At 34.7% G+C, this 13,149-nt stretch overlaps 1 protein-coding gene across 1 annotated transcript in view; it reads left to right on the top strand.

The window, feature by feature from the left end:
* The window catches only part of LOC128553847 (uncharacterized), a 60,000-nt gene extending 53,738 nt beyond the window's left edge, over positions 1–6,262 (top strand). Inside the window, exon 5 of the mRNA XM_053535032.1 lies at positions 4,623–6,262. Coding sequence (XP_053391007.1) covers positions 4,623–5,131 — 509 coding nt within the window. The 3' untranslated portion in view covers positions 5,132–6,262. The remainder of the gene's footprint in view (positions 1–4,622) is intronic.
* Positions 6,263–13,149: the final 6,887 nt, after the last annotated feature.

Raw genomic sequence — 13,149 nt, 5'->3', positions numbered from 1 at the left:
AAGATATCATGACGTTTCATAGACAAATTCGTGACGTTTCATAGACAAATAACAATGTTTAGTTCCGATTTTGTTTGATCAGTTGCAGCGTTACGTTATGAATTTTTGATAAAATAACATGCTTTGAATCGAAAAATATACTATCAGGAACAAAGAGGATCTGTCAAGGTATTGGATTTTTATTTCGTTTTTGAAATAAAATATAAATAACTACATGAATCATCTACATATATGTAGTTCGTAATACGTCATTTAAAGCACGAGAGTCATCTTAAACCCCGGGGTGTAAGATGGATTTTCCCAGCACCGGTAAAAATACCGAAAATCCCCGTCTGGTATGCAAGAATTACATTTTCTGCTTATTTCATTTGGACAAGAAAAAAAAAACAACTCATAATCGTACGAAAAAACTGTTTTGTAAAAAGTATTTATGTTATATACAATGTTAATTTAATCTAACTTGTCTTCATTGATGATAATGTTTTTCTCATACCCTGTCTTTGTCTTGTTTTTTCCTAACATACCGTATTCTGCTATAGGTTTGTTTAAGCTTCATTCTATGTCATCTTTCAGTGTGTGCCCCATATACCAAATCAGTTCTGATAAAATTAAAATACGGAATAGTGCATATACGGAAAAATCTGGTCTACGTATATGTTAACAATACTGGTCCGTGTATTTCCCGTATACGATTCAGTCTGTATGTGACACAAATACGGGATCTGTATCCTATGTATATCTTGCATATACGGAAAAATCCCTGGCCCGTATATCAACAAAATACAGTTCCGTATATTCCCGTATATCAGATGCAAAATAAACTTCGTATATGCCAAATGTACGGGATCCGTATATTACGTATACCATGCGTATACGGGGCAAGTCCGTAGTCCGTATATCAAAAAATACAGTTCCGTATATTCCCCGTATATGTCAAAAGTACGGGATCCGTATATTACGTATACCATGCATATACGGGGCAAGTCCGTAGTCCGTATATCAAAAAATACAGTTCCGTATATTCCATATATATGTCAAAAGTACGGGATCCGTATACTAAGTATATCATACATATACGGGAAAAAATCCGATGCTCGTATATTAGAAAATACAGGTCCGTATATGTCCCGTATATTAGATGCAATTGCAGTCCGTATATGTCAAAAATACGAGGTCCGTATACTACGTATATCCGGAATATACAGGCTCGTATACTTGTTCCGTATATTCTAAAATACGACAAGTGTACGGAATAAATTTCAAAGACCCTTCGAATACACGAAAATAAAATTTATGTTAAAGCAGGACACTAATAAACACCATTTCTAATGATTTTTTTTTTTGAAAACTCGTATATTTCATATATACGGGAATATACATTTATGTATATTCGGCGTATACGGGATCCCGTATATGCATGACAAATATACGGACTTCCCGTATACTAGATGTTCCGAATACGGGATTGTATACTAGGTCCGTATATTTGTAATATACACCCCGTATACTCCCGTATTTTCGAAATATACGGGACCGTACACTCCCGTATATTGACCCTTTTTTCGCAGTGATTTTAGAACATTTTTTCACCATTTTTGCTGAAAAAGTGTAGGCCCGGGCCTATGGTGCCTACAGGGCGCTATGCCAATGAAGTCTACATTGTAATTATTCCTATATAATTAAGGAAATGTACATTTTCACTCGATCTTTAAAAAAAACACCCACAGCGACATAATATCTGACCAGTTAAAAATGAGCTTGATATTTGACCTATAAACAAATTACACACATAACTTTCACTACTACATAGGATTATATAAATTATAATCTCCCTTGAGAAGGCTATATTGCGCTATCTTTTACATACACATTTTTAGAAGAAAAATAAAACAAACAATAGAAACAGTATGTACTCTCAAGTGAAAAGATGTTATTTTTGAGTTTCATCGGATGTTTTCAGTACAAATGCATTTCATACCATATCAATTCAAATTGGCTCACCTTTACCTCATTTTGCAAGATTTCAATGGCTCAATTTCATTTTGAACGTTTAAGTTACCTATATGCATGAAAAAAACTATGATTTAGTTAGATACCTTTTATTTCATTGCACTTTCGGTAATACATGTCGGGAAGTAATTATAATTTATACAATAGATAGGGGTCACTAATAACTGGAGTTCATTCCAGTAAAATCCATTCAGTTATAATCTCAACTGCAAAAACAGTTGAAAACGCATATTTAAAACCAGCTTTAGAGGAAACTAGACCCTTCCCAAGTTGGTCACCACCAGGACGTGGTGGGCGTCCACCTTCTCTACAACGGCCACCCGGTGGCACCCCAGTTTCTTCTACTGTTGCAGGACTGGACTCCGCAACCAAAACTCGCTATTTTCAGTTCAGACCCGACTTTGACTTACAATCACGAAAACACCAGACCATCCCCAGGGAGACTGCTGTGCCGGGCCGGCATGCACAGACGCCCTCTACAACGGCCTGACCAAACACACAAGTCCCCCTTTGCTCGGAAACTAGACCCTTCCCAGGATAGCCACCACCCGGGCGTGATGGGCGTCTACCATCTGTAGGACGGCCACCCGGTGGCACCCCAGTTTCTTCTGCTGTTGTGGGACTGGATTCCGCAACCAAAACTCGCTATGTTCAGTTCCGGCCCGACTTTGACGCACGCTCCCGAAAAAAAACAGACCTCCCTGAAGTGTCCGCTATGCCGGGTCCACTTGCATGGAATCCCTCTACAATGGCCACTTGGCTGGACCCCAGTTTCTTCTACGGTTACGCCCAGGCAATCTACTGCTGGAGGCAAAATAGCGTTTTCAAGGGTTCCTGACCAAACACACAAGTCCCCCCTTGTTCGGAATCTAGACTCTTCCCAGGATGTCCACCAACCGGGCGTGGTGGGGCGTGCACTCTATCTACAATGGCACACGAAGGCACCCCAGTTTCTTCTTTTGTTGCGGGAGTGGACTCCACATTCAAAACTCGCTATTTTCATTTCAGGCCCGACTTTGACGTACGCTCACGAAAAAACCAAAACGAAAAATCCCCGGGGTGGCCGTTAATCCTTTCTTCTATTATTATGATAAATAACTACTTGAATATTAATGCATGTAAAATGCATGTACGCCTTATTTATAATATATAAATTTAGTGCCCGAACCACAGTACGAAACTATTCGAAACTTTCTATGTCACTTTACAAATTGGAATTCCCTTCTTTTGTTTTTGTGAAAAGATAAATATATGGGGATGCAAGTACAAGGAATTCTTTTTAATTAATCTCCCTTAGAGGCATTCGTTATTGTTGTATTTTGTATTAACTGGTGTAACTGCAGGCAGTTGTAGCAGTTAACTGCTGTAACTGCCACAACTGCTAACTGCGCATTTCCCACCGATTGAACAGAGATGAATATGAACTTAATTGCATATAAATATTGCTGTTTCAAATTGTCAATTAAAATATGTGAATTTTATTTTTCGTCCTTTCATTTTTATTATGGTATGAAATAAAGATGTAATTTAAAAGTGTTAAGTACAAGACTCGTATACAGCAGTAATAATTCATATTTGGACTCGACGTCCGCCTCGTCTAAATATGGGTTATTTCCGCTGTGTACTTGTCCAGTAGAATTCACTGCTGTATTCAACACTGTTATTTAAATAACCACAAAACATTGTACATCAAATAAGAGAAACGTCGGTAGTTCTCTTGACTTAGTATCATTCTATTATAGTTTTTGATTGCTGTCTAGTTATGTTAACCGCTTGAAAGTACACAAATGATTCAATAGCGTGCATATTCATTACAAATTGTAATTTACAATACATAATGGAAAATAATACGAATTGATTTATATGAATTTACAAAAGCTTTTTCAAATATGTAATAATTTTTTAAACTTTAACGCTTAGGACTTCTAGAGCAACTTTTACATCTGAAGTGGTAAGTCAAATAAAGTGTATATACATGTCATTTTTACAGGTTTGAATGCTTCCCAGTGTATCTGCTTGGAAATTTCTGAAACATCTAACCAACCTTTTATTTTTAATTTGTATGCCAATATTTTAAATCTCGTCATAAGATTTCTAATAAAGATTCCCTGCGAGTATTCAAGATTTTTAATAAAACGTAGCTGATCTCAGTACATACATAACACCCATACTACTTACATGTATTCATTGGATTGATATTAAATGTGTAGATATCTAATATTTATTTAGACTTTATGATTTAGACTCGGATCTGCAATAAGATATTTACGCAAGCGTATTAGTTGCACAGTATCCTCGAAAAGACTGCAGTCAAGCTGGACATAGCAAAAAAAAAGATGTTTAAACATAACATTGATGTTTTTATTTGTTTCTAATGAGATCGATTGGAATTTGTTTAAAAAGCCATACCTTTCCTATATAAATAATCAATTTATGCGGCTAAAATTTCTCATTTCACTAAATTATTGAGACTATATTCTGGTGACAATTCTATATTTTTTCAGTTGTCTCGAGGGTTTTTGAGGGCAATAGATGCCAGTAAGATAAGAATTTTCGAAATCGCTTTTACTGTAATGTGCAAGCAGATATTAAGAAAATGAAATTCATTTCAGAAATGTATTATGATGGAAAAGTTTGTGGAGAAAAACTGTTGTCGTTAACCGACGGCCGAGTAAAAAAGTTTGGATGTGTGTCAAATGTAACACACGGCCACGTAGGGTTTACTGATACAGCTGTGAGAATGGTTCAGTATAAGCCGAAAACACTAAAGTCTTTTTGGCTCACCAGACAGTATTCAGTCCAACCTTACGATCAGAATAATCCCTTCATCCGTTCCGGTGATTCAGGTGCGCTAGTATTCACAGAAGATGCTACTGGGGAATTGCTTTGTATTGGAATGGCAGTAGGAGTAATGAAAGATACGGGCGTTGGCATAGTTACACCAATTGCATCGATATTGAAAAAACTGAACGTTTCAGGACTGAAAAGTTTCAAGTTGATGCAAAATGATCGTAGTATCGCTGAAATAAAATCAGACATTTCAGAGATAAAAGAACAATCTAAACGAATTGAAGAAAAAATTGACGAGTTACTTGGCATTAAAGAGGCCAGTAAAAAGTGAGGACTTCATTTTGTTAGTACCACTGAAAGACTGTTTACATACACTTACTTACTCATAATATGACATTATGTACTTGTAACTCAATGTGTTTTAACAATTTACGTTATCATATTTAGATCTGAAAACATGCCAATGCATTTCGGAACAATATTATACCTTGCACTATACGTACCATATTATATGTATTCAAGTATAAACAACTCTGTTCCATCCCGATGTGTTACAAAATAAGGTCATACATGTACCTTAGTCATTTCCTTTCCATGTACGTATGTAAATGCAACTGAAGTTGCAACATTGAGTTGATATGCATAAATTTGTCAAGTGTATTTATAGATACTTCGAGAAGACAAATCTTTTTTTTTATTCTGGTAAACTCTTGATAATGTTAATTAATCAGCACAGAGCAACATGCATAACAAAAAGTGCATTCTTTTGACATTGTACTGGTTTTAAAACATGTTCCAATTTAAAAGTTGCAAATTTAAAGCACTTTTCCATATTTTATTTTAAGATTAAACATACGGTGTCTTAAACGGCATTTCTAAATACTGGAAACGTTAGAAAATGCTGGTCACCTAAGATATTGAATATTTTATACTTTCTTGCCTTGTATAGGACAGACAACAAATTGCTTTGTTTATGATTACGTAGCGAGGATATTAAATACAGCTTAGAGTTTGTCTCTCCGACTAAGACCAGTTCACATAAAATTGTAATTACTCACAACCGTCCCATGCGTACTATTAGGATCATTATACAATCATCTGCTATTTTCGTTAGAGCGTTAATATTTTTTTTACCGTTAGCGCTTATTTTTCAGTATCTTATATGAAAGTATGCATGTAAGTTTGCATGAATTCTATATTATCCAAAATTTCATATTTACTAAAATTTGACGTTCTTTAACACTTTGAGTCAGTTGCAATCGCGAGAGATGAACAACTAGAATATGGAATTCCAAAAAATACTCGATCTGCTGAACAAAATAGTTTGTTTAGCAAGTGTTGGTGTTGTGTATTGGTTGTTATTATGATTTTTTTAAACGCATAGGAATACGAGCCCATTATACAAAATCTTGCTATGATATCATTGTTATATTTTGTTACAAATAAATTTATCTCTAAGTCATATGTTTGCACTTATCTTATTTTTAAACCCAATGATAACTGGTGAGAATTTTTCAAGGTTATTTTATCCGTCAGCCTGTATTGGTAGATAGTACATTGACACGAAACCCACGTGATTTTGCTCCAGTTACTCCTTTGTTTCATTTTTATTTACATACTTTTTATTTAAATACTTTCGATCTGTTAAGATTTTGTATCCAATATAGTTTCAGTTTCGCTTGCATCTGTGATATTTATCTAGTTGTATGATTAACTAGAATACAAAAAATATATAAGCTTTTGTGATAGTAAGCAAAGTTCCTTTTGAAAATTTAATAACGCAATAATTACACTTGTTTAAGCAGAATATTTCTAGAATGCCTCTCTATGTCATTCCACTAATGCAGAGAACGACAATGGAAATAAGAGCTCTCTGTTTCTTGTGTTATCCTTGGTGTTGCTGTGTATGACATGTTATTAATTCTCATATATGTGATATTTTTAGATTTATGTACATGTTGTTTTAAATATTTCATGTATAATGCATAACGTATCGAAATAAAATTTATACTTAATTTGGAAATAAGAATAATAAAACATACCTGAAATGAAATAAAAAGAGAGCCAAGATGGCACTGGGTCGCTCAACTGAGTAGCACACCATTACAGTGTAAATATGTTTGACCAGTGACCCAGGTCTTGAAACTACATGACCCACTTTCAAACTTGTTTGAGTTTTCAACGAGATAAACATTCTGACCAAAATTCAGATTGGAGCAAACATGTGGCATAAACAATATTTTTCTTCGATTTGGCCTAGTGACCTAGTTTTGGACCCATCCTGAGCCAATTTTAACCCATCTGAGATTATATCGGGACAAATATTCTGACCAATTTTCATTAAGGTTGGACCAAAAGTGTTGCCTCTTGAGTGTAAATAAGCATCTTCGCTACTTTGACTTAGTAACCCAGTTTTTGACTCCACATAAATCGGATCAAGATTTCATAGGGACAGACATTTTGCCAAAGTTTCGTGAAGACTGGAGCAAAGAAGTTGTCTCTAGAGTGTAAACAAGCTTTTACATCAATTTGACCTAGTGATCTAGTTTTTGAACCCATGCAACCAAGATTCAGAATCCTCTATGACTCGGTTCTAACAAACAACCTGAACACGTTTTATGAAAATTGAAAAAAAATGTGGTCACTAGTATGTAAACAAGCCTTTTCTTGGATTTGATATGGTAATATAATTTTTGATCCCACGTGACCCAGATTAAAATTCATGCGAAACTTCACAGAAAAAAACATTCTGACTAAATTCCATGTACATCAAATGAAAAATGCAGACCCTATTGTACACATCATGTTTTCTTTTGATTTGACAGAGTACCTTGTTTTTGACCCAAGATGACCTATATTCAAACTTGATCTAGATTTGATCAAGACATACAATCTGTTAAAAACTCACGAATATCCGGTGAAAACTTGCAGCCCCTATTACATACACTAAGTTTTTCTTTGATTTGACCATATGACCTAGTTTTTTTTATCCCAGATGATCCATATTCTAGCTTGACTTAAATTTCATCAATTAAGTCATTCTGATCGAGTTTCACAAATATCCAACCCCTATTGCATACACACTTTGAATCGACCAGGTCATCTATCTTTTGACCCCAGATGACCCATATTCAAACTTGATCTAGATTTCATCAAGGCAAACATTCTAATCAAATGTCATGAAGATCCGGTGAAAAAATGCAGCCCCTATTACATACACAAGGTTTCTCTTTGATCAGGTGACCTAGGTTTTCATCCCACATAACCCAGTTTCAAATTTGACCTAGAGGTATCAAGACAAACAAAACATTCTGACCAATTCTCATGAGTTTCAAACTTAAAAAGTGGCCTCTAGAGTGTTAACAAGAGTTTCCTTTGATCTAACCTAGTGTCCTATTTTGTCACCCACATAACCCAGTTTCAAGGTTGGCCTAAAAAGCATCAAGATAAATATTCTGACCAAGATGTTTGATGATATGGTCATAAATATGGCTTCTAAAGTCTTAACAAGTTTTTTCTTTGATTTGACCATGTAACTAGTTTGGACCCCACATGACCCAGATTCGAATTACATCAAGACAAACATTTTGACTAATTCTAATGAGTTTCAAACTTCAACTATTGACTCTAGAGAGTTAATAAGATTTTCCTTTGATCTGGCCTTCTGATCTAGTTTTTGACCCCACATGACAGTTTCAAACTTGGCCCAAAATTTTTCAAGACAAATATTCTGACCAAGATTCATAAAGACTGGGTCAAATCTTTGGCCTCTAGAGTGTTAACAAGGCAAATGTTGACGGACGCGCACGACGGACAACGGACGACCACGGACGTCGGACAATGACCGATCACAATAGCTTACCTTGAGCACTTCGAATTCTAGAGCCCTCAAAAGCTTCATTTCATCGTACATTTTTGTGAGAATATATAAACATTATTAAAACAAATGTAAATGACAGTCATTTTTAAGGTTAATAATATCCACACGTCGATAAGAAGAAGATAGAGGTAGAAAAAAACAGGTGAAATTAATGGAATATTTTGAGGAAATTGTCATATCCTTGATGAAGAATTTCATTTCTATGTTGTCTGTTGTACACTCACGCTCGTGGATGCCGGTCAAACGAAGAAACGATTTATGACAAACTTCAAAGTGTCACGGATTTCAGGAAGATTTCTGTATTATTTACCGTCATCGTGGCACTTCATAAAGCTGTTATGTCTATTTCATATTTAACTTATTTTTGATAACGTAGTTCTATTTTGCCTCAAGTAAATGACTGTCATTGAACTGATTTGTTGAATAGCAAAATACACATGAAGCTGTTTATGCCTTAAATATTACAGATATTCATAACAAGCCATTTTTCTATGCCTTAGATTTCTGTCCACAGTGTGACAGATTTATGGCTTGAGTAAATTTCGGTTCCCAACAGTTCGTTTATGATTTTCAATTAATGTTTTGACAGTTCATACCCTAGCAAATACCCTCAACAACATTTTACCACATCCTGTTGCAATAATTTTATCCAGTTTCTATGATTTCGGAAATTGCCAAAAGTGCTTTTTCCTTGCTTGGATGTTTGACAGAATAATACAATAAATTATTGCGACTTTTCTCTAAGCGCAAACTTTTAAATCAAACCTGACACATTCTTTCTCTTGTTTCATATCCGTACTACTTAATATGTTTCCTTACCCGAACCTTTCAAACAGCCCATGGATCTGAAAATGTTGTACAAAATAGGGATAGCCCTACATACCTCATTCCCCTGTCATAACGTCCGAAAAGAACGCTTTCAATTTATTCACTATGAATGCTTATCAACATTTTAAATTCTACTTGTTAAAATCCGCAGGTAAACAATTATTTACCAAGGTACTAAAATGACGTCTTTTCTTAGTCTGCTTTCGGTTTTTGAAACTGAAAGGGTTGTTTCCAGAGGCTATGATACATTTTGCCGCAACGACAACGTGCCCATAAACGAACCTCATACTTGTTTTTGGAGGTAAAATTTGGAGTAGATCAAACACATGTAGCAAGTCTTTTGTTTTTGGACGTTGTAAAATTCAGCAAACTTGATATACTAGTTTACGCCATGGGTCAAGCAGGCGGGAAATTTGGCCTGTATCATGAAAGGTTCGTCCTATTCAATGGCGGTTTGAAAGCTGTGGGTAAGATTAAGACTGATAAAGTATATACAATTTTGAATCAAAAGCACAATCCGTCAACTTTGACAGCCCAATTGTAAAACGTTTGCACGAAGAGTAAAGGCGTCGTAACTCCGGATATTATTCTGCCAAACATCTAAGCAATGGAATAGATGCCGGAACAAAGCATTGAGGGAATTTGTGGGGTTTGAACAGTGCCCAACGTTATCTGAAAAATGTTAACGACCTCATTCCTTCGTGTGACATGATATACGTAACGATTAATCCAAGGTTTTATTATCAACGACTATTAAATACAAAAATTGCTAGAACTCTTTTTAAGCATTTAAATTATAAAATTAAGTGATGTATCAAAATTATGTATAGCCTTGCCGTATTGATTTTACATGTAAAGTATATTAATCCCTTTGAGACTAAAGGTCATACATTAAAACTTGTACTGTAATCATAACAAGTAATCCATTCTTTATTATTAGGTATACCTATGTAAATCATGTGAAAATAGTGTTGCATCATGGACAATACTTTTCTACTGGATTTTACAATTAAAACTTACTAAATTTATTTATTTACTGTTTGTTTGGTTGATGGGTTTTAACACTGTATTTCAACAGTATTTCAGTTATATGACGGCGGACAGAAAATTGATCCAGTGTTCCTGGACTATGTAAGTACATGCATAATTTCCCAAGTGAATCAGGTGGAGGACGAATGATTTCAGACACAATGTCTTTAATCAAATCGTTACGGAGAGCATTCGCCTCGCCCAAGGATTGAACTCACGGCCCCGAGATCCGTACATCAGCGATCACTCTATTGAGATAAGCGGGCGGGCCCAAATGTGTCCAATCTTTACCAAATGAATTAACATCTTGAAGAAGAGTTATTTTGATTTTTTGTTTTTGGTTTAGCGTCATATGGCGACATTCCAGCTTTTGATATTGGGAAAGATTTCATTTACCCCTTCAGAAATTCTTTCAAGCAAACGTGAGCGGGCATCTGGGTAGAACTTCCGACGTTCTGTAAGCCAACTGGATGACTTTCTCACATGAAAGAGTTATACACATCCAGCAAACTTCTGAACTCATCAGGCTGAGAGGCAAGAGATTCAAAACCGGCAACTTTAACCACTCAACCACGGAGCAGGGTTTCAGAAATCCCATGTCCGGAGCCCTGTTCTAAACTATATGCAAACCACTTTTAAAAGTACGTCATTTTACCACCACCTGCAAACGTGTACTTTCGTTTTCGCTGACCTCAATATTTATCGGGTTTTGAGAGGATACACAGGGATTAATGACAACTGATTTGAGGCAGTTTAGTGCTTACATCGACTTTGTGATTTTCAATTTAAATACTTGCACTGAATGCAAATCTCGACTATAATTTAGTAAAAACCGGCAAGTTCATGTCAGAAACTATACATGATTTTGGACAAACATAAATTCGGATATGTGATTACACAGTGCAAAGAATGTGACGTTATTGACTCGGCTTTAGTCCTTTTATCAAACTGCTTATTAAAAGATGTTAAGAATCAGACAGAATTATTTGTGGACTTAAAATAATTTTATAAGACAAATTGCAATTAATAAGGAATTTGCAAGTTTATAAAAAATCGATTGACATTCTTTATATGATTGTCATGTTGCAATAATTAGAGGAAGAAGAATTCACAGTTTAAATAGTTTTATCTACTAAAATAAAAAAAAAAAGAGAAAAATGAGAAAAAATCAGTGATGATAATGGCCATTTTAGAGAACAAACTCTATAACAACGTATGCGTACGGCTACAATTATAAAAACCCCATATTAATTAAAGCATTCCATCCTAACTGTAGACTGTAGTATACAAGCACTTAGCAAATAATCCGAAACGGTCATTGCCGAATAAACTAAAATGCTCAGGCTACGGACGCTTCTGATCAATTTCAAATACAGATATTCTCATAAATCATTTAGAGAAACGTTTTGAATAAATGTTTATATATTATAGGAATGCTGAAAAAACACCCATTTCGAATCCCTCCATGCCTCTCGCTTAATTTGACCAAGGTGGACAAAATCTCCCCCACCCCCTAGATTTTAATAAAAAATATTTCCTAAGTACTTATCACTTGAAAATTATCTTTCATGTGTGTGGAGGGAATAGGGTTGGTTGCGGCGAGGGGAGCCCTACATAATAATACATTTTTAAATATAATATTATAGATATCCATTTAGTTTGCTTTATAATTATGGTATTCAAAGGAATGAACGATTTAGGAAATAATATATAGAAAACCGTGTTTTAACTTTATTAATGTACGAAAATAATTTATACGTCAGCGGAATAAATTCACGAGGGCGTAGCCCGAGTGAATTATTCCCGGGACGTATAACCGATTTAAGTGTGTAAATTTAAAAGTAAAACACGATTTTTTATTCAATATTTTTATTCTAATATGCTCTTGATAAAAAAAAAACAATGAATAAAAAATAGGAGCGCTCTTTTCTGGTCGCAACAAAATATTGATGTTATCGCACGTTAACATGACGTTACTTTAGCGTAAGTTTGTTTTAACGGAAACAAGCATATTAGAAATGTCAATACTGTATACGACAAAAATACAGAAATATAAGCAAACTACAAACTTCATATACTTGATTGTATTTCTAGCGGATCAGCACCTTGTAAACATTCACGAGAACCTTTTTTAAGTATTGACAAACTTCTTTCCGAGTCAAATATTACGTGTTGTGATCGATGTTTCAATATTTGTTTTTATATTTATATGTTCAAAGTATATTATTAATTCTCCTTTCTGATCACTTTAATTTGATTGAAGCGACGACAGTTAGAATGTAATTAAAATTACATTCACCAGAAGCTTTTTAAGTATTGACAAACTTCTTTCCGAGACAAATATTACGTGTTGTGATCCATTTTTCAATATTTTTTTTTATATTTATATGTTCAAAGTATGTTATTTATTCTCATTGATCATCTTAATTTGATTGAAGTGAGGACAGTTAGAATGAAATTAAAAATAAATTTCCGCTTATGTATCAAAATGGGTAATGTATGAACATAAATGGTCGTCATTAGATCCCTAACAAATACTTTCATTCCCGACCCGACGAGGGTCATTTTTAGGTTATATCACTTGAAGTGGTGTAATTTTTTAATGTAAGATC

Source organism: Mercenaria mercenaria, unplaced genomic scaffold, assembly GCF_021730395.1.
Source record: "Mercenaria mercenaria strain notata unplaced genomic scaffold, MADL_Memer_1 contig_4385, whole genome shotgun sequence".
Taxonomy (NCBI): domain Eukaryota; kingdom Metazoa; phylum Mollusca; class Bivalvia; order Venerida; family Veneridae; genus Mercenaria; species Mercenaria mercenaria.
Note: the sequence above shows the minus strand (reverse complement) of the source record. Positions and strands in the feature narration are given on the sequence as shown.